General features: G+C 36.7%; 1 protein-coding gene across 4 annotated transcripts in view; it reads left to right on the top strand.

Moving 5' to 3' along the window:
• LOC135221988 (leucine-rich repeat and fibronectin type-III domain-containing protein 3-like) overlaps window positions 1–23,831 on the top strand; it is a 112,122-nt gene that overhangs the window by 16,523 nt on the left and 71,768 nt on the right. For all 4 annotated transcript variants that reach the window (XM_064260093.1, XM_064260092.1, XM_064260095.1 and 1 more), the window contains exons 2-5: window positions 11,928–12,315; window positions 12,818–13,033; window positions 13,463–13,637; window positions 16,004–16,179. In XM_064260093.1, coding sequence (XP_064116163.1) covers window positions 11,929–12,315; window positions 12,818–13,033; window positions 13,463–13,637; window positions 16,004–16,179 — 954 coding nt within the window. In that variant the 5' untranslated portion in view covers window position 11,928. The remainder of the gene's footprint in view (window positions 1–11,927; window positions 12,316–12,817; window positions 13,034–13,462; window positions 13,638–16,003; window positions 16,180–23,831) is intronic.

Here is a 23,831-nt window from a genome sequence, read left to right as displayed (position 1 = left end):
AATCTTTATGGTGGCACCGAACGACTTGAGAATTAGTCTAATTTGCATAATCATTAATTCTGATTTTTAACAGTTCCTAATAGATGGGTGGATCTCGTGAGAAGGCACGGTCGCTTGACTTACTTAAAATCATGAAGAAGGATTTCAGTGCTTTTGCACTGGCAGTGTCTCGATGGTTTGATCAAAGTGCTTGAAATCTGTATTTCTTATTTTCAGTCTGTATCCGGTGAGAGTAAACACTATTTCAAGAACGATCGTAGAAGGGGCATCACCGACAGAGACATAGAATTTAAGGAGGATATATGTACATTTTTTACGAGAACATGTCATCAAACTGCATTAAAACTGTTCAAAGGAAATGCGTTACAGCCTGATTGCAAACCCAAATAATTTGTATCAGTAATTGATCACATTGTCAAAGCTTTAAATGTCACTGGGAAACCTACAAGAATATCAGACGAAAATCCGAGGGAAATTCCATTCGGAAGCTTTGATAATCATCGAGTTTTATCTATCCTAAACAGATACGGTTCAACTTTGGTTTTGTTTTAGCATTCAGAGATTATTTTCAACGTATACTAATTAGAGAGAGAGAAAAAAAGTATTTCATGGTTGAGTCTTGCTTAAGTGTGTATGAAGAGCATGGTATAAAGAATAAATTTGATTTTATCAGTTAATAACGATAATACGGAGTCCTTACTGAAATATTTGACCAAAATCCCTCCTCGGATGTTATTATTCAGAAGATGAATAGGGTTCACCTTCTGGACAATAACATCCGAATATGACGGTTTATCCATTCAACTTCTATAGTTCGGGAAAAATGTTTAGAATCGACTTCTTGCTCGCTGACTTCAATAACAGACGTATTCTTTCACGCCCTAATCTTAACTATTTATGTCTATCATAATTGCCAACCACACAATGACATCTCTCTCTCTCTCTCTCTCTCCGCCAAGCTGCTGTGCACAGGAGTTTCTCTCCCTTTTCCTTGTGTTCCTCCAAATTTACAGGACCATCAGCCACTCGTCATGAGTCATCGGGTGTGTTCCACGCCATGCCTTTGCGGTGGAAATGATGCCTTTGAAAGTTTCAACTTCCCAAGGGATGGAGTGTTTGCCTCGAGGTTCATTTCCTCGGCTGAATGGGTTATAGCATCTTTGGGACATGCTTGACCGACCTGGGATACATGGGTTTAGATTGTATTGGATTGTAACGCCGGTTTCACATCAAAGAAAATCAGACGAATTGTCTCTAAGGACATTGCTGTTCAAGGACCATTACTCGAAGTAAAGGATTATTTCATTTTTAGTGTTTTATCTGTAGCATATCGGAATTTCCATATTTTCATGGGGAAAGGAAGGTCAATAGTGCAGAAGGAAATCTAGAGGATAGAAATTAATAGGCCTTAAAAAATGAATGTCATTAATTAAAAGAATCTGGACACTTGGAACTGACTTGTTGTTATTAGGGATTTTATCCCCATTAAAAGAATGGAGAGAGAGAGAGAGAGAGAGAGAGAGAGAGAGAGAGAATAACCCTGATTCCAACGCTGGAACTTTTGTTCCTGAAGGCAATAACTGTGAGTAATAATTAAGACTCTGATGTAATTTTCCATTATATCCTGAATGACCCTTAATGAGATATAATTAAGAACATTACGTTGACAATCATCTATGTCATCTTATCTCTGATGCCGAGGGTCTGAGAGAACATAGTATCTTCACTTTTCTTTCTACTTTTGTTTTTCGGAGATGAAAATTTTTCAGTAATTAGAACATCTAAACTAAATTCCGCTAGATCATGCCCAAGAGTAGGCGTGTCTCGGATGTGACTTGCGTTTAACCTGTCAAGGTTGATTCAACGCCGGCATTAGGTTATATTTATTGATTTATTTGTTTGTTTCCATCATCGTCTGAAGCAAAAGTCATCGTTCATTTTGTACATTTGTGTTTACCATGTCTTCAGTGTTGCTACCCATTAATGTTTTCATCTTTTGATTCAAGAAAAGTTCGGTGTGTGTGTGTGTGTGTGGTAATAACAGACCTAGACACGCTTTGTATGTCTAAACGCATACAAACAATCGTGAACAATCTAGGATACTAAATCAAACGTGACGTTCCGCCATGGCGCCACTGATCCCAGAGGATTTCGAACCAGTTCCCTGATTGTCGGCGACAATGATCAGGCAAAAGACTCGTTCCATTTCGTAGGATTGGCCTCAAGGTCGGATCAAGCAGCGACGGCCCCCTGAGGTATATTATAGCCTCCGGAAAAGTTCGCAGAGTGCAAAGGGAAGATGGATAATGAAGGTCACGGAAGGTTATGGTAAAACTCGTCGGCTTTTAACGGTCCTGTTATCATCTGATTGTCCTTATCTGCAACAATGTCATTCCCGTAACTGGCGTAACTTGAACTAGCCTTGAATTAGTGGAAGCATTGTTTTAGGTATGAAAGCGTGGTTAGAAACTAAATAGGTGTGAACTGAAGTCAATACTGAATTTGAACTAGTGTGTTTAACTAAGCATATTCTGTAGAAGTAAGATGAAAGGTTCAATATATAATTATCATCATAATGATATAATCGTATATGGATGATCATTAAACACATAAGGAATGTATCGGGAATTAAATAAATCGGTAATGGTAGAAAGTGGTCTTGCAGTCGCATGTTTTATTCCTGTGGATAAGCTGTCTATTTGTCTGTCTATTTATTTTGTGGATGATCATTGTTGCTATGATGACATTTCATCACTCTCTCTCTCTCTCTCTCTCTTCTCCCCTCTCGTTCTCCTCTTCTCTCTCTTCTCTTCTCTCTCTCTCTCTCTGTGTGTGTGTGTGTGTGTGTGTGTGTGTAGCGCTTCTTATAAATAACAGCTGGAAAACTTTTCGAAGCAGCCACTCCATTTCAAACTATCGCCCCAGAGCAAGGAACTGAAGAAACCTGAAAGACAGGAAACGTACTACAGATACCAAATTGAATGCTCTCTTCGAGTTCCCTCTGCGAACCACTCTACCAGGAGTTTATGATGGGCTTCTGATGATGAGAAAGGCAATGTTGCGAAGAAAATGATAAACCGTAAAGATGACATGAGATTAAAGAACAAGCTTAACGTGTATGCGTCATTTATCTCAAAGAATGGGATTTCATTCTTTAGTATACGCAATTATTACTCCACCAGCCGGCGCTTTGTAGGTTTTAATTCCCTCAGAAGAAATAGCAGAAAGCGAGATCGCTTGTGGAAGGGGATATCAAAGTTTCACTTCGAAAATTACCACCAGGTGGTCGCTTGATATCGTGACGAGACAACAATAAATACTTATGTTTTGCTCTTTACTTTGAGCTTCCCTAGAGAGATATTATTTCATCCATTCATGAAATTTAGTGCAAATCAGTATTATTTCGGAATCTTGAAATATATTGTAGGAAAAGTGGTTCTTAGGGGTGTGTCAATCCTTGATTATCTTTTTCGTTAAAGAAGTTGGGTTACGAAAACTTCTGTTCTTTAGTATCAACAGAAACACTCATTTTGGAACATGATCTACGTGATTTCAAAGCTTTATATATATATATATATATATATATATATATATAATATATATATATATTATGTATATAGATATATATATAGATATGTAATATAATATAAATATATATATACATATATATCTATATATATATAATATATATATATATAGTATATATATATATAGATATATATATATATATCTACATACTATGAATCACGGTGATGTGAAAAATATTCATATATGTGTGTGTGTAAATATATATAAATACATTTTCCCCTGGAGGGGGTAGCTCCAAAACGCGTTATCTTTCAGTTTTAAGCTTCAAAATAGGGTTGCTAACCTTATAATGTTCATCTCTATAAGTCCATAATCCAACGCGTATGTCAATCCTGTGCACTGTAAACCTTCTTTAAGTCTATCGACAAACCAAAAGAATACTATTGTCAACGAGTGGAACCATATCGTCAGCGAAGCTCAAAGGAAAATCTGTAACAAATGATGGATGATTTTGATTGAATAACTTCCGGATTGAGACAGAAAAACTCGACGATAACCGATTGGTGTTTTGGTGTACAAGGTACGAAGAGAGTTAACTCGCTCGTTTTCTTTGTAGTCTTACCACTGCTGTTCAGCACACGGATGGAGTAATGAGAGAGAGAGAGAGAGAGAGAGAGAGAGAGAGAGAGAGAGAGAGAGAGAGAGAGAGAGAGGTTGCTGTTATTGTAAACTCGGATAGTGGTCAGCTGAAGCATACAAATTACCAGGCATTCATAAAATTTAGAATTCCTGATAACGCACTACCTGCCATTTTACTCCTAATTTAGCAGAGGATACGTAAAGTAACGAAAATAGAGTACTGACTTGATATATGTGGTCATGGGAAAGCATGAAGCCTTAGGAGCAAGAATTTGGAATTGTTGTTAAGCAGACTAATGTTTTCTCATTTTCTGACAGTTTACTTCCCAAGTCCAAGTTCCGGACAAGTGTGTGTCTCTCCGTCTGAGAGAGAGAGAGAGAGAGAGAGAGAGAGAGAGAGAGAGAGAGAGAGAGAGAGAGAGCTTAACACTTTTCGCAAAAGCCTTTCTATTCGAAATTCCTAGACAACAAAAGTCTTTCGCAATTTTTTTTTTCTTTTTTCACTTTCGCCGTTTCTAAGACTCCGTAGCAAAGGTCCTCCACTCGAGAGCCTCTTTCTGAAGCTCACGACGCCTTTATTTTCTTTCCCCAAGAATCACGGGGCGTTGTCCGACCAACAATTGCAGCGTGCCAGTATTGGAGCCGAGGCACAAATTAACGTTTTGTCGCCAATCGAACACACCCAGCTCTTACGCAAGAAAAGACACTGATTTGTGTGATGAAAGCTTTCCAGTGACTTTAAATGGAGTCATTAGGCACCTTTGGTCTGCAATGACTTAAGGGAAAGGAGGTTGGAGCCCGGTGTTGGTTAATCAGAGGTCAGGTTGTCGGATGAAAAGTCTGTTCTATATGAATTTGGAAATCATGAAACACTTTTCGCGCGTTGGACAGTTCGTGGGCTGGACAGTCCTTTGCACAATATGGCAATAAACTATTACGTACGACTGGTTTATGGGGTGTTGGGAATATGGAATGAAGGTAGGGTCAATTCAAGCAAAGTGCAAGGTAAAATAAGAATACATTTTCTGAATAAAATTGGAACCTTTTACTCAATGATATACCGTGTTAATTAGACGCTTAAGTTGGCATATATCGTATTTTTTCTGAAAGAAAAAAAAGGGGAACGAAAACCTCTGTAAATAGTAGGATTTTCACTACGTTAATAAATTGTAGTTTTATAACTATAAGAAGAGACCTGTTTTATCTGGATTCTCGTTCCTTTAAGACTCCATAATTCTTAAACTGAAGCTACTCGATAGAGTAATGTTGAATACTGGAAAAGGGTCATTTATTTTACCCAATCCATAGCATTCGCATTAATCTGTCAATTCTATCCGTATTAGGATTAAAACTCTTCATACCCATTAGGATATAATGCCGTAAGCGCAGAATATTTCAAATTCACGTATAAAGTATCTTCCTTCACAGTAAATAACTCTCCCTTTTCTATATATATTAGCACTACATCAAAAGAAAACCCCGCAAAAAAACTCAGTATGCATTCCTTTATAACAAAACAAGCACTTTATTCTTCTAGACTTCGTGAAATAAAAAGAAAGAAAATTAGAAACAGAGAAACTGCAGATCATTATCAGAGCGATATCATACAAACACACATGCACATTCACACACACACACGCATACACTGTGATTGTATTTTGAAGGTTGCACCATTCATGGCTTTAGAAATCAATATGGACCAAGCACATAACTCTGGTTGTGGAAACATTCATCAACTGTTTAAATTCTTTTTTTTTTTTTTAATCTCAATGGGCCCTTTATCAGACCGCAACCTTTCCCATGAAGGTTCAACCTTTCGCGTTTTAAGGAATCTTAAGAGACCTTTTATGTCCGCAAATAATCGACCTTTAATCGGACGCTGACCTCGTTATACAAATTGAACTGTGGTCACGGGTTTCGCTTCCCAACCACTGCAACCTGCCCCCCCACCACCCTTAGAGAGGTCAGTGAATTCATCAGGAGATGAAGTGTTCGTGGTCAGATATGAATGACTTATTGAAATGAGAGTAAAAGAAAACTGGACAGCATTATATATATATATATATATATAATATAAATATATATATATATATATATATATATATATATATATATAATATATTTATATATATATATATATATGTATATATATATATATATATATATATATATATATTATATATATATATTTAATACATGTAACCACACATTAACCTTAATAGCGCGCGAACATCCCTAAAGAAATGCATGCACGTGTATAATTATACCCCAGAAACATGCATATGCGTGTATAGATTTTCATTGTTTACATAACTATGTTATCTAAACATTCATTTGATCTTGAATTTACCCTGTTTTTCATACCCGAAGATTTGTACATTCGAGTGATTTAATCATGTCATATGACAAAGATAAATTTCCCTATTTTCTCACTCTCCGAGTGTCAACGATGATGACAAAGTAACCTTGAATTTCTGTGTCCCTGATTTTCATTTTCATACTCATGTGAAACGATTCGCATCCATGAATCTTCAGGAACTACAGCACATTTCCGGTTCTTCAGCTGACTCGGAACTTTCTCTTTCAAACACACGTTGCCGGTAGGTTTTCCGTTTCGGATTCAGAGATATAGTATGGATTTCTAGTTCTCGTCAGTGGCTGGGAGTGGTTGGGAATAGGTAGAACTGACGCGTGACATCTCATGGCTAAAGGCGCTGAGAATATTGTTGTTTTCTCTTTTAATCAACGACGCTTATTTTTTGTCTCATTTGTATCGATTCTGTTGTTCGATCCTCCCACGTCTGAACGCTTTTTAGAGCTCTTTTGCAGGATAAGTGAAAAATAGTTTTATCCTTATTAATTCTGTCGAACACTGGTATATCATTTTTATATCACAAAGCTATTCCGTGTACTGATGTAGCGTATGATGGTGAATCCTATAATAGCAAAACCTAAGTGATAAAAGGAGTGATATACATACGTAATTCTAGGTTCACTTTTGGTATAAAATAAAAATGAAAATTAAAAAATTCTTTGTAGCAACAAATATGCCTTATGTTGTAAAGCTTACTGTTGAGATTTCTCCCAGATTGACTGGTCGATTTGGAAAATGATTTTACTCCAAATAACATCAAATAAAATCTTTCAGTTTTGATACGATCAGTAATCTTTTTCACGAGAAAAAATTGTCATTATATGAATTAAAACCGATTGTGATTAACCTCGTTTAATTTTAATGCACAATGAATTGCTGGATTTCTCGAGTATTCAGAAAATACGAAGTGAAAACCAAGGAGCACATTTCTTTGATGTCTTAGAGATAATTCATAATAAAATGAAGTGGAACACTTACTTAGCTGGTTTCCTTCTTTATGTATACCAAGAGCAAAACGACTTTTCGCAGATAATGTAAGGAGCACGATGGCTCTGAAATAAATATGTATAATTTTAATTCTGTCGTTAATTTCGGTTAAAGTAAATAACTATTGCTATGAGTGATATACCCTGAATAACTCATTAGAATAAAAAGTCAGTACATGTTGTATTTATTACGTTTATAATCTCATACTTACTCTGTGTGCTAGTCTATATGATTTCTGTATCCACACACACCACACCACACAGATATATATATATATATATATATATATATAATATATAGATATATCCTATATATATATATATATATAATATATATTTGTGTGTGTAAATTTATACAAAGGACCTATTCGTTCAGCTTGTCATGCGAAGTGTAATAATCTTATTTGAAAATAGGAACTACGTAGCTAAATCTCCACGAATTAAAAAAAAAAAACTATTAAGCGGGAAGGGTTCATCGCCTACTCTTATTGCTTGTTTCATTACCTGTTGTTACCTACGCGCGTGGTTAATGGACTTGCTGGTGTGTTGCCGTGATGGATATCCAGTGATAACGCTTGCTGCTCTGATGCTCTAAAATATTACCTAAGGCCCTGACTTTGTCAGTGAATATCTCTGAGTGGTCTTTCTGAAAGAGTACTTCTTGTTGACATAGAGATTAGGAGAAGCGGAAAGGTCTGTTCTATTTTTGGATGAATATAATTTTAATTAATAATGTTATTTGATAAAATTATTACGATTAACGTGACTGAACTTGACGCAAATTTGATTCTAGATGTTTGCTTTAGGATAAAGTTAACTATTCCAGTCTTTGTAGACGAATGAAATAAATGTCAATTAATGACAAAGATATTAGTGCATTCAAACAAACGCTTATAATTATCGGAATAAGTTGACCACGGAATGCAGGTCGGATTAATCTAACACCAGCAACAACGAAAAGATTTATGAATTGACAAAGCTCCTTGTTTGTCAACATTTTCCTCAGTCCAGACCTCAAGAATGAAAACCGAGTACGATTAGTAGTAGTAAGCGGGATTTGCCTTTGAAACGGCTCTCTCGCTGAATATTGTCATGTACCTTACTTCCACAACCGTGCAGAGTTAGCCAAATCTGGCATCGTCGCATCCCGTACTCACCGTTAAGGGTCAAAAGGGTCCTCCACTCCCTTTATTCTTCGTCTTCGACCAGCCAACCAGCCAGCAATCAGGGTCCGGAGTCCCAGGAGGTTGAAGGTGAAGCTCGGAGAGGAGGAGGAGGAGGAGGAGGAGGAGGAGGAGGAGGAGAGATCAAGAGGAAGTCTCTGGGCAGAGGAAACACAGGGGAGCATTTGGGAGATGAAACTGTGAGGTAGGGGAAAGAAAGAAGACGAGTGGGAAGAGGGTCAAGGGAAACCTCGAGACTTTTAGTAAGATATATATATATATATATATTATATATATATATATATACTATATATATATATATATATAAATATATATATATATATATATATATATATATATATATATATATATATATATATACTATATATATATATAAAAAGGTTTTTTGCCACGAAGGAAAAAAATGAAAAAACGAGTTGGCCGAGTACTTTCGGTCCTAAGTAAAGGGTCCGAATAGGACCGAAGTACTCGGCCAACTCGTTTTTTTAATTTTTTTCCTTCGTGGCAAAAAAAACCTTTATTTATCATAGCATCACGTTTTATATACTTCGTGATCAAGTTATCATCATATATATATAAAAGATATATATATAGTATATATGTATATATATATTATATATATATATATATATATATATATATATATATATGAATATATATAAAACCTAATGGTCACATTTTTTACTGTATACATACGGAATTGTAACAGCTACAATAACTTAGCTTTTCGAATTAACGGGGAAAAATCAACATAATAACTAAATAAATCTTGGGTAAGAAAAGTCGAACTTGTAATGTTAAAGGCAGCCGCACTGTAGCTATTATTGTATATTAAAATGGCCTTATGCCAGCAGGTCTCTTGTTCATAGAACAGACGGTAACTGATGGCACTCTTATCTATTCGTAAAGAAGATATTGCCCATGAAAGAGGCTGCAGGAAAAGAAATGTGCGTCCGTTTGAAAAATAATAAATGACGAACGAAATTAGTTTAAGTCGGATTTTTCCTAGGTAGTGGACCCATAGCAAAGTTCGGGGGTAGTTAGCTAGGACTAATATTTCTTTGTGGTCATTACTTTTATGATATTTACAGTCCATTGTTTAAGTTTTACGGTTCTCACCAACGGGCTTGTACTAAGCACGCCGGAAAGGTGGATACAGACCGGTTAATTAAAACCCTTGGGGGTCACAATTTAAGAAAGATCCATTAATTAAGTCTAAATGGTTTGCCTTTCGAAAAGAAGGCAACATGGCAGTCTTAATCATACGAACAAAGACTGAAAAGAAGAGAGAGAGAGAGAGAGCAGGAGAAGAAGGAGAGAGAATGAAAAGGATTGAGCCAGACCTTCGTAGGAGGGATGCAGGGTAATATTGCCGGGCAAGCGATTGGGAACTGTTGCCGGTATGCCAACGGGGGAGAAGCACGAGAGAGAGAGAGAGAGAGAGGAGAGAGGAGAGAGAGAGAAGAGAAACATGACTTGGAGATTCTATGCAGCAATACCAAATTAGGAAGAGCATGCTCCTTCCCAAAAAGAAGGCTTCAGGGACCGTGAAAATTTGACAGTGTTAAGGGCGGGAGAAACGGTGACTTGGCCAGGAATAGACGGGGCAGAGAAAAGCGGCTGAAAGAGCAAAATGAAGGATGGGAGATCCTTCAAAAATCACGCCTTCATCTTTCCAAGGTAAACGGAAGTACCGCGCTCTGGTACGTATAGAGACGATGACGAATCTCATCCGTCATTCTAATAGTTATATGCATCCGATGGAAGGTCTTGAACCCTATGGCTTTCTTCATTCATTTTATTGTTTGTTCTTTTGAACGTTCTTATTTACTGGGAGGAGAAATATTTACAACATGTTAGAATACAGTTCTTTTTCACAGTAGGAATTTTTCATGTAATTTGTATTAATATAAAGCATATATGTATGTATATATACATACACACACTCATATATATATATATATATATATATATACATATATATATATATATATATATATATATATATATATATATATATATATATATATATATATATATATCAGCACCCAGGTGTAGATTATATCATGCTTATATTGGGTAATGAGGCAAAGTAAAAATTTTCATAATTCGTGTGCGTGTTAAATATATATACTTGTATATACTTTATGGAAATGATACTTTTACGAACACATCATTTCACCCCTCTCCTCCCCATCCCACCTTAGGACAGCAGTGAACCTTAACCCTGAAATGTCGTTAACTAGAAATAAACATGGGAGACTCATGGCGGTCATGGGACGATGGAAAAGAATGAAGAGGGACGGGTGGAACCGTTCCCTGAAAAACGTACTTTACTTCTACTTCTTCTTTCCCTTCGAAAAGAGAAAGCAGTGACAGTGTCTGATGGCGGAGGAAGTTTTTTGGAGGGGTGATTTTTGTTCGTTTGTTGGGAAGTGAGGGGATGTTAGTTAAGGTCGTTTTTTTTCTTTGCTTTTTTGCTTTCCTTTCGTATTCTTCTCACTTTTTAAAGGGTAACGTCCCTGCCATCAGTCAAAGTACGAGTTTCCGATACACTCATTATTTTTGCTTGTTTTATGACAAGATCCTGAAGTCACCTTTTTCGTGACAGTGTCTGGGAATAATTTATCCAGCTATCTATTTTGTAGTATGTATATGAAAGTATATCCTGATGGGAATTGACCACAAAATTAGTACGATTTGGTAAATGAAATTATATATAAAACAAAAAACTCATTGTGTTTGTTTTTCTTCCCATGAGACAAAACCAATCCACATAAGATTCCGGAAACAGCACAAAAAACACAATCTCCCAGAATATCTTATATTACCGGAAAATTGGCGGAAATAAATGATTTTAGAGAACGATTTTTTTTATTCTTACGTGAAAATTAAAATTCTAGTTCATAACAATAAAGTGAAAGACTAAAATCTAGAACAGATTTTAATGAACAGAGTACAAATGAAAGCTCATCAGAGCAGGCAGCGAAAGGAAATGACTGGTCATTGTAGCAAGCACTAAAATCGAATGAATTCCTGGAACCACTTTCTAAACCGAAATTCGATTCGACTGCAATGGAAATGAGATTTCTCACATTCAAAGACTACGAGACGGGGGAGGTTGACTCTTGAGACTTATTGTTTAGTTAATATGATCCTTTTGTTCGTTTTCCCGCTGGTATTCTTTGGCTAAAACCATTTTTTTCATTTTCACAGAATGACTTGGATACTGAGAAGTCGAAGGCCGAAGTCCCATTGCGGTCCGCAAGTAAGTAACACCATGGCCAGCAGCAGTAGAACCGCGAATAGCATCTACAGCAGGGCCACGCAGTACCTCGTCTTCGTTCTCCTGGGCACCACCGTCGTTAGGGCCCAGTGCCCTTGGCCCAGAGAGGTCACGGATCTCAACGCCTCATGTCTCTGCGCCTATAACATACAGAACGAGCTGTCGATCCAGTGCACGTCCGTCAACTTCACGCTGCTCATGACCGTCTTGCACCAGAGGGCGAACAGCGTCCCTCTGGATCTCCTGTACGTCAATAACACGAGGATTAGCGTCCTCAACGATAGGACCTTCGACGGCCTGAAGGTGGAAAATATTCAGGTAAGGGAATGGTCATTTCCGGCGGTATTGGAATTCACTGATCCTAACGTACGCCCACACGGTTTGTACAGACATATCAAGTATGTCATTATGCTACTTCCGAGCTCTTCGGGAGAGGGGGGTGGGGAGAGAATTATTGAACCAGGAACTATAATACATTATATTTCCTACGTGACATTGCGACATAACACGCTGTCAGTTTAAATTGCAATTATTCTTTAATTAAATATGCATGATACATAGTATATTACGGTAATATACATTCTAATGTGTAATTTCTTAATAAGAATGTTCTTCATAGTAATAAAGTAATTCCTTCAGTCATGAATACTAGCTTTTTTGAAGGAAGAGCAATTTGATATTATGGTAATAATCCCACGAATTATTCCTTTGAGAGCAAGTCGAAATTGTAAACGTTCTATTGACGTAACACGAGAAAATTAAAGGTTTTAAAAAGACGAGTTTCCTTGTATTACAAAATCACTCTCTTTCTCCTATGCAGTTCTCCTCCTGCGACATCTACAACATAAGCGACAACGCCTTCAAGGGCCTCGAGAATTCCCTGAAGAACCTCAATCTCCAGGATAACAAACTGTCGAGCGTCCCATCGGGGTCCATCTCCAGACTCAGGAGACTGGTCCTCCTCGATCTTTCCGGAAACCAAATTACCTCCGTCCCGAACGAAGCTTTCAAGGGGTCCAGGCTCGCTACTCTAAAGGTGGGTTTGCCATACAAGTGGAGTTTTATGTCGATGAAATCAGGCTTCCTTGCAGGAAGAGAACGTTAACTTTTAGTTAAAGTCACCCGGATCATTCATACTCTAATTAATGCAGGACTTCATATTGCATAAGTGTACTTACTTTTGTAGTATTTATGCTAGCTGCATTCCATTTTTCATTGCGTCTTTCCAGTGCAGTTTAAGAAAATCTTTTAATTTATAAAGGTGTATATTTAGAATAAATTAACAGCAAGTTATTTGATATCTGCAGTTAAGAATTTCATACTTAATAATAATGTTATCTACGTCATGTTAAACTATGAGAAATAAGTATTTTGTCATTTAATTATTCCTCATGACCGCATCAGTTAAGTAAACGAAAATCTTAAATCTTCATGTCATACAAAGCATTATTCTATAATATTCCAGTTGGCCGATAACGATCTTTCCCTGGCCTTCGGCGCCTTCAATGGAATCGAGAGAACCCTTAAGAACCTGAACCTAAAAGGAACCAAACTCCGAGCCATCCCAACGGCAATCCTCAACTTGCCAGTTCTTGCCTTCCTCGACATTGCCCAGAACGAGATTAAGGAACTCCAGCCAGGTAAGTCTTCCGGAATTTCACACGAATGACGTGAATGCTGTGACCAGCCCCAGGGTGTTTATAAACTCATTTCGGCAGTTTACATCTTTATTTTATGGATGGGAAGGAATGTCGTCAGTCGCGTTGTGACAATCAGCATTTTGGGATCTGGGAACGAAATTACCTTCAGTGTCATGAAGTTAGGTTAAAACTTAAAAACATTCTAAATACCTCAAAGTTTTATGTTATTATATTTGCTCGAGAGCTATTTTATATTTGGCTTTACGTCCATTTCAATATACCAGTTAGTCAAGAAAAGGTAGATAAAAGAAACTTATCTAGCATTTAGAAGTTTAATTTACGGTAAGGAAGATATAACTGAAGTTAAGCAACATCGCAGACCCCCACAAGGTTTCCGAATCCAAAGAATAATCATTTGTCCTGAAAAGGGTGGCCGTTACAAAGAAGGCAAAAGATTACACAATGCTGTCCGTATGCCTTGTCCTTACCTTTTCCAGGTAGCACAAACAACCTCAGTGGCCATTTGGTTAAAAGCTCCATTTTTGCTTGTTTCTCTCTTTACGATCAGTGTATACTTACAAATATGTTGATTGGGATCTGTAACGTCCCTGGAATGAATTTTCACGGTGGAAAGTCTCATGCTAAGAAGTTATGCCGCATTACACGGTTTTATTTACATCAGCATCTTACAATAGTAATTACTTTACGTTATACGTAGAAATTTACAAACGCATTCGCTAGAAAAGTTCAGATGGGTTTTAGGGAAGGCGATTTTCATTCTTAATATGAGAACTTTGCCTCGCCTTTTGCCAGTCAGGTGAACCGATTATGTTTAAAAAAAGTTCCGAATTTTTTTTTTATTTAACTGTAATAAGTATAATGTGGTTCATTGTACTGTTAAAATATTTCCCTCATTCTTACAAATCTATACTTCATTTGTAGGTTTTTTTATAGAAAAAATGCAAAGTGCCCTTTGTAATTTTAATTTTATAACAAGTCATAACAGAGTCAGATGATATGTCGGCGAATAAACAAAACTCTTCGAGAGGTGAGCAAATTAAAAAACAGTTTTGGATACAACCTTACAAATCAAACACACCAAGCAAATCCGCCGTACAACAGAATTAATTAATGTCATCACTTCAGCTTTCCTATCTGGGGTGACTCATACCTTAAACAGACAAAATGGTACAAGAGCGAATACCACAGATATACAGCTCTCATTTGCAAGAGTCGATAATGATTATCAAATGGATAGAACACGTCGGCAATTAAACACTCCCAGGCGAAGTATTGCAACGGCTACACTTCATCCACGAGAGCCGTGACTTGAAGCTTAAATCACACGTGGAACGTTGTTTTCACTGATGATCATACAGCAATCTTCCGGGGAAAGGGAATTAAGTTTAAGGCGTTGACGATGCATTGATCATGATCTAACTAGAAGCAGCTTCGGTATCTATAAGACCGAAATGAACTTCCAAAGAATTTCCATGTGCTCAAACGGGGTCCAGAGACCCATTTCCTCAATGACAAATCGAACGATGTAGAGGCTAACGACTTGCTTTACCAGGTGGAAAGCATTCAACAGGATGCTGTTTGCTATTCGATGGATAACTCCAGGAGGTAAAGTCTCGACTCCTCCCCATGTTTCGAGTCCTTCCAAAGTCTCGAGTCCTTCCGCAAGCGTCTGTTGTTCCATGACGAGCTGAACTAGAATGACCATACAGGGTTACCGGTATCAATTTATTTAGGCAAAAGGTTAACTTGGACTGTGGGATTTTTACTGTAGAACAGTGTTCAATGGTTGTACAATGAAGTAGGTGCTTTCTTGCGAATGAACTGCTTGTTTGCTTAGTTTTATTTAATTGTATAATTAGATAATGCTCTCCAGTTTCCATTTTCCACTTCTAAATTTTTTAAACATTTTTAAAGAGTTGTCGCCTAACCAAAGCTGATTCATCATATTAAAGAAAAAGACTAATAATTCCATAATGACAGATATAAATGAATATGGTTTTTATTTTTACAAAACCTTTCTTTTGTTTAACTTTTATCTAAAGCCTTGAAGAAGTTGTTTTATCCATTTACTTGAAATCCAACGACAGACAGGTGGCTGCTAACTTAATGTTGCAAAATAAACTGAAGTTAATTCATTTAAACTGTATTCATGGAGGAGTAATTTCCTGACCAATTACATAATGAAATCCACTTAATTTAATAAAAGTTCACGAGAGTTTTCAAACACCTGTTAATTATTTTTTTTTATTTCGAAAAGCGGACTCTGAAAAACTGACAGACAGCGTCAGATAGAAGAAGACGAGAATAAAACCTCCATTAAGTAACAGAGCATTCCTTTCTGGCAGGATCCTTGAAGAACCTGCACTCCCTAACGGCCCTAAACATGGAGAGGAACAGCCTACAGCGCCTGGAAGCGAACGACTTCGAGGGCGTTAATGACACTCTCAGCTCGCTCTCGCTCCTCAACAACCACATCACGGAGTTCCCTACCGAGGCGCTGAATACCTTGACAGAACTTCGGGTAAGTAAAACGTTTAATTTTCTCTCTCTCTCTCTCTTCTTTTATCTCTCTCTCTCTCTCTCTCTCTCTCTTTTGGCAAAACAAGTACAGTGACTGGGCACCCAGTGGTGTCGAAAGAAACAACCGCTTCTGGTGTTAAGTTTAAGTTACTGGGAGATATAGAAACACATTATTAATATAACTCGTAACAACGCATTGAATTATGGATGCAGCGGCCAAATGCTGTACATATACGTAATATCTTATATTTGAACTATTAATTTTCTGTTAAGTGACAGCATCCCAATAATAATAATAATAATAATAATTAATAATAATAATAATATAATAATAATATGAATGATGATGATGATGATGATGATGATGATGATGATGATGAGGAAAAAATAGTTTTCAGTAATGAAATTTTCCAGAAACATTATGTCTAAGGAGTAACTGTCCATTAATTAAATAGTGTATTATAAATAACTTTCAGAACACGATTTTGAATAACTTTTAAATCACCAACTAGTTTATATCAGACAGTTAATTAATCAGATGACGAGATATTTGAAAGTGCTTAAGCGACCTAATATGTCTATATATAATGGCATGCATTTCAAGCGATACTTTTACTTACACTTCATGTACAGATTTCAAATTGTGCGACGCTAATAGATAATCAGTGATACTTTTTTTTTTAGCGGACTTTAGATATCAACAGCCGACATCGCTGTAACAATCGTGACTGGCGGAAACTAGTGTTCAGCATGCACCATTCGTTATAATGATATTGGCTGTGGAAATTTATCGCCATCTCCAGATAAGCAGGCTCTATAGTTAATTTTTCTTACCGAGAATTCATTCCCCTCTGCCATGCTCCAATTGTTGTTTTATTACACTTTACTATGTGTCAGTGACTTGCTGAAAGTAATAAAATAAAAATTTACAACTTCAAAAACTCTTTGCTTACTGAAAAACTCTAGGTAAGATTTTCTCTGTTTTAATATCGCTCTTATAATTATCATTATTTGTAGAGTATGCTCGAGAGGCTATAAAAATGGTGAAAGCAAATTCTTAATAAAGGAGATGAAAACACTTATAAAACGGATGAAGAAGTACAGAGGAAGATAAACTATGGAGGAAAGCGAAATCCTCTTTTACTTCAATTTTCGATCACTATCCAGAACTATGATTATATCTCTGCGCGCCTGTCAGCAAACTTGCAAGCTCGCGAGCGCGCATGTGTGTACGTGAAACATCAGCAGAGGATAAGCGGAAGTGACCGTGTGTACGTGAAAGTTAATTTCTCACGAATGATTAGCGGGGTGTGTAGTATACAGTACCAGGGTGGGAGAGCCAACCAAAAAAACAAAAATACTTGGTTAGCGGACATCTGCGAGAAGGAAGAGGGTGTTGGCTTCTACTCTCTTGTGATTAATGCTCTTTTTTTTACCTTTCGAGTCAGCCTCGCCTCTCTCTCTCTCTCTCTCTCTCTCTCTCTCTCTCTCTCTCTCTCTCTTTTTCCTTTTATATATATATATATATATATATATATATATATATATAATATATATATATATATATATATATATATATATATGAGTGTCTCAGTAGGTATCTGCCTGCTTTCTATTCTTAAGAGAAAAGAAAGCTTCCATCATTTTTTCAAACCAATATCCCCCAAGATCTTTTCAACGTCTTACACCGTTGTAGCAGAGCGGACACAAGCACTGGATATCATGGTCAAAATTGTATTTTCATTTCTCTCTACTTTCAATTAAAGTGTTATGAGTCTCGACACGCACGGAATGGCAGGCCTGTATTTCGTGCTATTACACGGAAGTGAATCAAAGTAGAATAGAAAAGAGTAAAAAGTTTTATTCTCCGAATGAATGGCCTCCTCGTCACTGCATTCACGTATTTCTACAAGTTTGCCATCCGTGTGTTGTTCAGTGGCAGCGAAACTTAGCAGAGTAGAAAAATAAAAAATCAGTTCATTCTTCATTCGATTAACTATTGTATTCACACTTCAGCCTGTTGCCGCAATACATTATTTCCCTTGTGGACGAACAGTATTATCATTACTGTACGGACTGACTGACTTGATAGAAACACTGTGATTATGTCACTGGTTGCCTTTTCAATTCGAGTCGTCTGTAATCTTCGGAAGTGATAGACTTTTCTTTTTGCCGATTTTTCACTGGGAAAAGAGAGAGAGAGAGAGAGAGAGAGAGAGAGAGAGAGAGAGAGAGAGAGAGAGAGAGAGGTTCTCTAAAACAGGAAAACGTTTTGGGTGTATTGAGGGCGATTGACAGTGGCAGGACATAAATTCTCTGTGAAAAGGAAACGTTTGCAAAGCAGCAAATTTATCTAATATATATAATATATGATATATATATATAATATTATACATTATATATTAATAATATTATACTATGTATTATTATATACTATGTTATATATATATGTAATATATTATATAGAATTATAATATATATATACATAAATATAGATAATTATTCATATATTATATTAATTATATTATATATGTATATATACTATAATTATATATATATATTATATGATATATATATATATATATATATATATATAGATATATATATATATTAATATACTAGCTGACCAACCAGGCAATGCCAGGGAAAACTCTGAATAATAACATAAGAAACTCTTTCTCTTCGTTTCTTTTCTTTCTCTCCTCTCTCTCTCTAATACTCTCTCTCTCTCTCTCTCTCTCTCTCTCTCTCTCTCTCCTTTTCCTGTTAAGATAGTTGCTTTGATTACATTGCCCCGCATTTTTTATATTTTATATTTCGCCACTCCCCTCTCAACCCCCATTCCTATCAGGGCTGAACTTGTGCTTAAAGGGCATCAGAAGTATCACTGTTCATCTCAGCGACCTTGAAAACTATGGATTAGAGACTAACATCTGTTATTTTCAGTTATTTTCATGTCAATCCCCTTCCCATCACCACCCTCATAGCAGTCTTTTTTTAGATGGTAAGTCATATCTATACCGAAATGAGGTATGATTAACCCATAGAGTTGATTTAGTTACTAAGTCTATGAGCAGAGCCAGCCCTGTTTCAGGGAAGCTCTTCCCACCTCAACCAACTTTTGTGCAATTTGATGCCAGTGATGTCTTACCCTCAAAGTATTCTTTTCTGGATAATAAGTCATAGTATATATACTAAGTTTGGTTGATATTGCTCAATGCTGGAACATGCATGCTCACACATACATCCATTTATTTATGTATATATATGTATATTTACATACATACATACATACATACACACACATATATATATGTATATATACATACATACACACACTATACTCCATAACTATATATTATATATATATATATATATATATATATATATTATATATATATATCCGTTTGTGTGTGTGGACGTGTGTGTGTGTGTGTGTGTGTGCGCGCGGGCGCCCTTGCGTTAATGCCTATGTAAGCATGTGATGAATGAAGAACTACTTACGTCTATGAACGGTATTCATTTTCATGACTTCTGTCTGAAATAACGGTTGAGGGAGAATTACTTTCCATGGTCCCCTGCCCCCCGACCAACACCCGCCCCCCTCCGCCAATGTGACATTGACTTTATGACTTTTTAGTACCCTGTCCGTGTAAACTTTCCTGAGCATTCATTTGGCTTTAACAAAATCCGATGAAAGACGAACCCTTTGACATATGAACGCTTACGGTGCACCAAATTAATACATGTGGGATCTGTGAATGTTGGTGTGAATGCATTTAGACTTCGAGCGAAACTGTAGATGTTCTGTGTAACTACAGAGATATTGTGTTTTATCGTTATTATATTTTCTAATCACCTTCAGCAAGTAAACTCAAAATGCACTCACCGTTAAGTTGTGCAATTGCCTTTAGGAGGAAAATCCTCCTTTCAACATCCTGACCGGAAGTACTCGGTTGTGTCAACTTGCAACTCTTTTTGCCGAAGACTTCCGCCGTCAGCGGTCCGTTTTTCTCTCATTCAATTGTATTTTCCGGTTTCGATAAAGAGAAAGGCAGGCTGGCGACACGCTTTCGTCTGTCGCATACCTTTGCGCATCGAATACCGTCGATTGTTTTGATCTGCGGCTCTTTAGTAATAGGCTTTGGCGTTGCTATTTCTGGTGTTTGTGTTAGATGTAATTTTCGTAGGAAAATCTCTCTGTTTCCACTAATATCATTGGTTACATTATGATTATAACTTTGTTTTGATTCCATTAGATTGATATCACTCTGGATAATGACCTTAGATCTGTTAATAAAAGAATGATATTCTAATGGCTCTAAAAAGTCGAAGGCCTTGAGACGACATACGTAGGTTTTAATTTAATTTCCAACAACTGAAAGACTGATATTGAGCACTTGGCTGCAACAGGTCATGGCTACTGCCACTATGCAGACATGTTGCAGTCACCTTTTACCACACGACAATGTAACGGAGGTTAGATTATTGCAAGTATTACTGCAAGAAGTCTTCCGGGGAAGCTATATTCATTTGGAACTTACAAGTTCTCGTGCATGCAACGGTACCCGTATGAGTCAAGTATCTATGATAATAAGATATATAATTTTCCTCTTCGTTATTGTCTTTATCAACGTCATTATCATGGCTGATGTTGAACAAAATATCAAATATAAACCTTATCGAATGAGAACAGCAATTAATTGACGAAAGTATCCTGAAAGAAGGAATATTCGTTGATTGTGCGATTGCGATTCTATGCAACAACAAATAAACAAGTAAGAAAACAAACAAATACCCAAGTTAATACAAAATAAATAGATACATGAGTAGAAAAGACAAGAAAAGAAAAACACCTAATGAAGACGCGTCATTATAGAGACAAACGGCTTCCCAAACCCGTTTCCGGGAACCTTCCATAGACGTCTTGGAAGAAAAGAGAGGATGTGGTCACACCTCATCATTAAAGGGACGTTCTCTCTCTCTCTCTCTCTCTCTCTCTCTCTCTCTCTCTCTCTCTCTCTCTCTCTCTCTCATTCCTTCGGAGGATGAGAGTGATGGAGTAGAAGAGGCAATGGCTGACTGGTTGCAGCATCGTCCGTTCGTTCGTCTTTAAAAGAATTTAGCTAAAGCTATGGTTCGTATATAAATATATATATATATATATATATATATATATATATATATATATATATATATATATGTGTGTGTGTGTGTGTGTGTGTGTGTGTGTGTGTATGTATGTATTACGTAGGAAGTAATGATTGAATACGCGCTCGTGTACGTGTAAGCAACTATGCAGAGAAGGACATAAAAATCAAACGATTATTGTAAAATGTTGCAAGTTCAGTAAATACACAAGCATGATGTTTGTAGAAATAAACTTAACATTTAGCCCCAAAACAAAGCGCTGGGACCAATGAGAGGGAAATTGAGAGTAAAAAAAGGCTTCAACGATGTAACAGGAGGAAAAGCTCGCATTTGCACTGTGAAACAATTGTTAGGAGAGGGTGGAAAGTCAAATGGAAGAAAGCGAATACGAACGGAGGTATAGTAACAGGAATGCAAAGGGTTGCAGCTATGGGCCGATGGAACGCTGCAAAAAAGCCCTAGGTAATGCCTACAGTGTACCAAGTGAGATGCACTGATGGCACTAACCCCCTACTGTGAACATGGTATTTGTTAACATTGTTCATACTGTTAATCTGCTACGTTTTTAAGTCTTCCTATCAATCACTGAATTGCAAGTGACGAAGGAACTACTTCGTTACTACCCGTGCTGTTTGGATCCTCTTACTGAACACCACAAAGGATCTTTTCTTATAAAGAGAACAACTGAAAAATTTAATCTATAAAAATCCTTCTCTTTCTTCACATACTGGCTTTGAAATACGAGGGAAGCTTGAATCGCAAACTAATAGCTTTTTTAGAATTAACTTGTATAGAGTAAAGCTAGATATTATGGTATAAATCTACTCTCAAAGGCTATCAGGAATCCCAGCTCTCCAGCAAAGTCTTGCGAATGTGGTAACTTATTAATTCTAAGAAACTCCAACATGAATCTCATGCTTTTCTGTGAGGAGTTCAGAGAATAACAGCAACGTAAACGAAATTAAAGAGGATCCAACACTCGTAAAGAAAATGAAGAAAAGCGATTGTAAAAGTGAAAAAAAAGAAATAGAAGAGAAATCTAAGCTGAAATAAAGTGTTACGCTTCCGCTCAATCTAAATTTTCCTGTCCTCTCAAATTCTTCATCGATTCCCCGATGAAATGAGCACGATAGGTTAATCTCAGTAAGAAGAGAACTAAACTGATAATTCATGTCGATAAGGAAAAACTGAATCATGAATAGCGAACACCACACCAAAACATGCCTCTCTTTTTACTCAGTTTTCCTATACATCGAAGCAATAATAAAAATTAAAGAAAAATATTGAGCTAAAATCATAAAATAGTCTGGAAAAATTGCGTAGATATCAGTGCGTAATATAGCTCCCTTAATACCCCTTATAAACGGAAGTTGAGTCATTTTAAATGTACTATCTCCAGTCATAATATTTTTTGTAATCATAGCTATTTAAATGGTTTTTCAAATTAAGTAATCATTGCCTGATGCAGGTAACCATTTGGCGATGCGGGGGAGTCTACCCTATCATTATCACGTGTTTTTGTGATTTTAAGTATATATATACATATATATATTATATATATTATATATATATATATATAATATATAAAATATATATATATATATGTGTGTGTGTGTGTGTGGTGTGTTTGTGTGTGTGTGTGTGGCGTGTGTTGTGTGTGTGTTGTGTTTTTAGAGAGAGAGCGAGAGAGAGAGAGAGGATTACTGATATGTTTTAAATAGAGCTTATATGTTCTGATTACTTTACAGATCTAAATTATCTGTTGTTTATAGAGAGCGCACACACATCTGATGAAGACGTTAAATTTAATATTAACAAGAAACTGATCGAGAATTTATATTTGTTTACTGTTTCTAACAATAATGCGTAACCTTACATAGGCAAATATTTTTTGTTTTTTGCTTTTGTCATCCACTTCTGATTCAACACCTGTTCTTATCCGACAAGAATTTCCTGTGAGCGTGTGATTTTTTTTCCGTCTAATTTTCACAAATTCGCCAATTTCTCCGTCAGCTCTCTCTCTCTCTCTCTCTCTCTCTCTCTCTCTCTATCTCTCTCTCTCGCTCTCTCTCTCTTACTCTCTCTCTCTCTCTCTACTCTCTCGGTCTCATAACTTCACAGACATTAATTTCCTTTCCCATAACATGTTCCGTTGGCATGTATGATCCTCCCCCTCCTCCTCCTCCTGCGTTAACAGTAAATCCGCGGTTTATGCCGTGACTCCTCAAACTTTTATTTTCGGAAGTGAGCTTCCGAAATTTCCCACGGCGCCCCCGAATTTCCCACGTTCCAACATCTCTCTCTCGTTTCCGGAGGATGGACTCCTTGTGGCCATGGCAATTAATTTATTTTTGTCTTTCTTGGAGAATCCTCTTCCCTTCCGCCTTCGGAACAGGTGTTTGTGTGTGTGTGTGTGTGTGTGTGTATGTGTGTGTTTGTGTGTGTTCGCAGACTGTCGGCTGAAGTGAGGCAAATAACTGGGAGTTGCCTTTTTTATCAGCA

The sequence above is a fragment of the Macrobrachium nipponense genome, chromosome 3 (genome assembly GCF_015104395.2).
Source record: "Macrobrachium nipponense isolate FS-2020 chromosome 3, ASM1510439v2, whole genome shotgun sequence".
Taxonomy (NCBI): domain Eukaryota; kingdom Metazoa; phylum Arthropoda; class Malacostraca; order Decapoda; family Palaemonidae; genus Macrobrachium; species Macrobrachium nipponense.
This window is presented reverse-complemented; position numbering and strand designations above follow the sequence as displayed.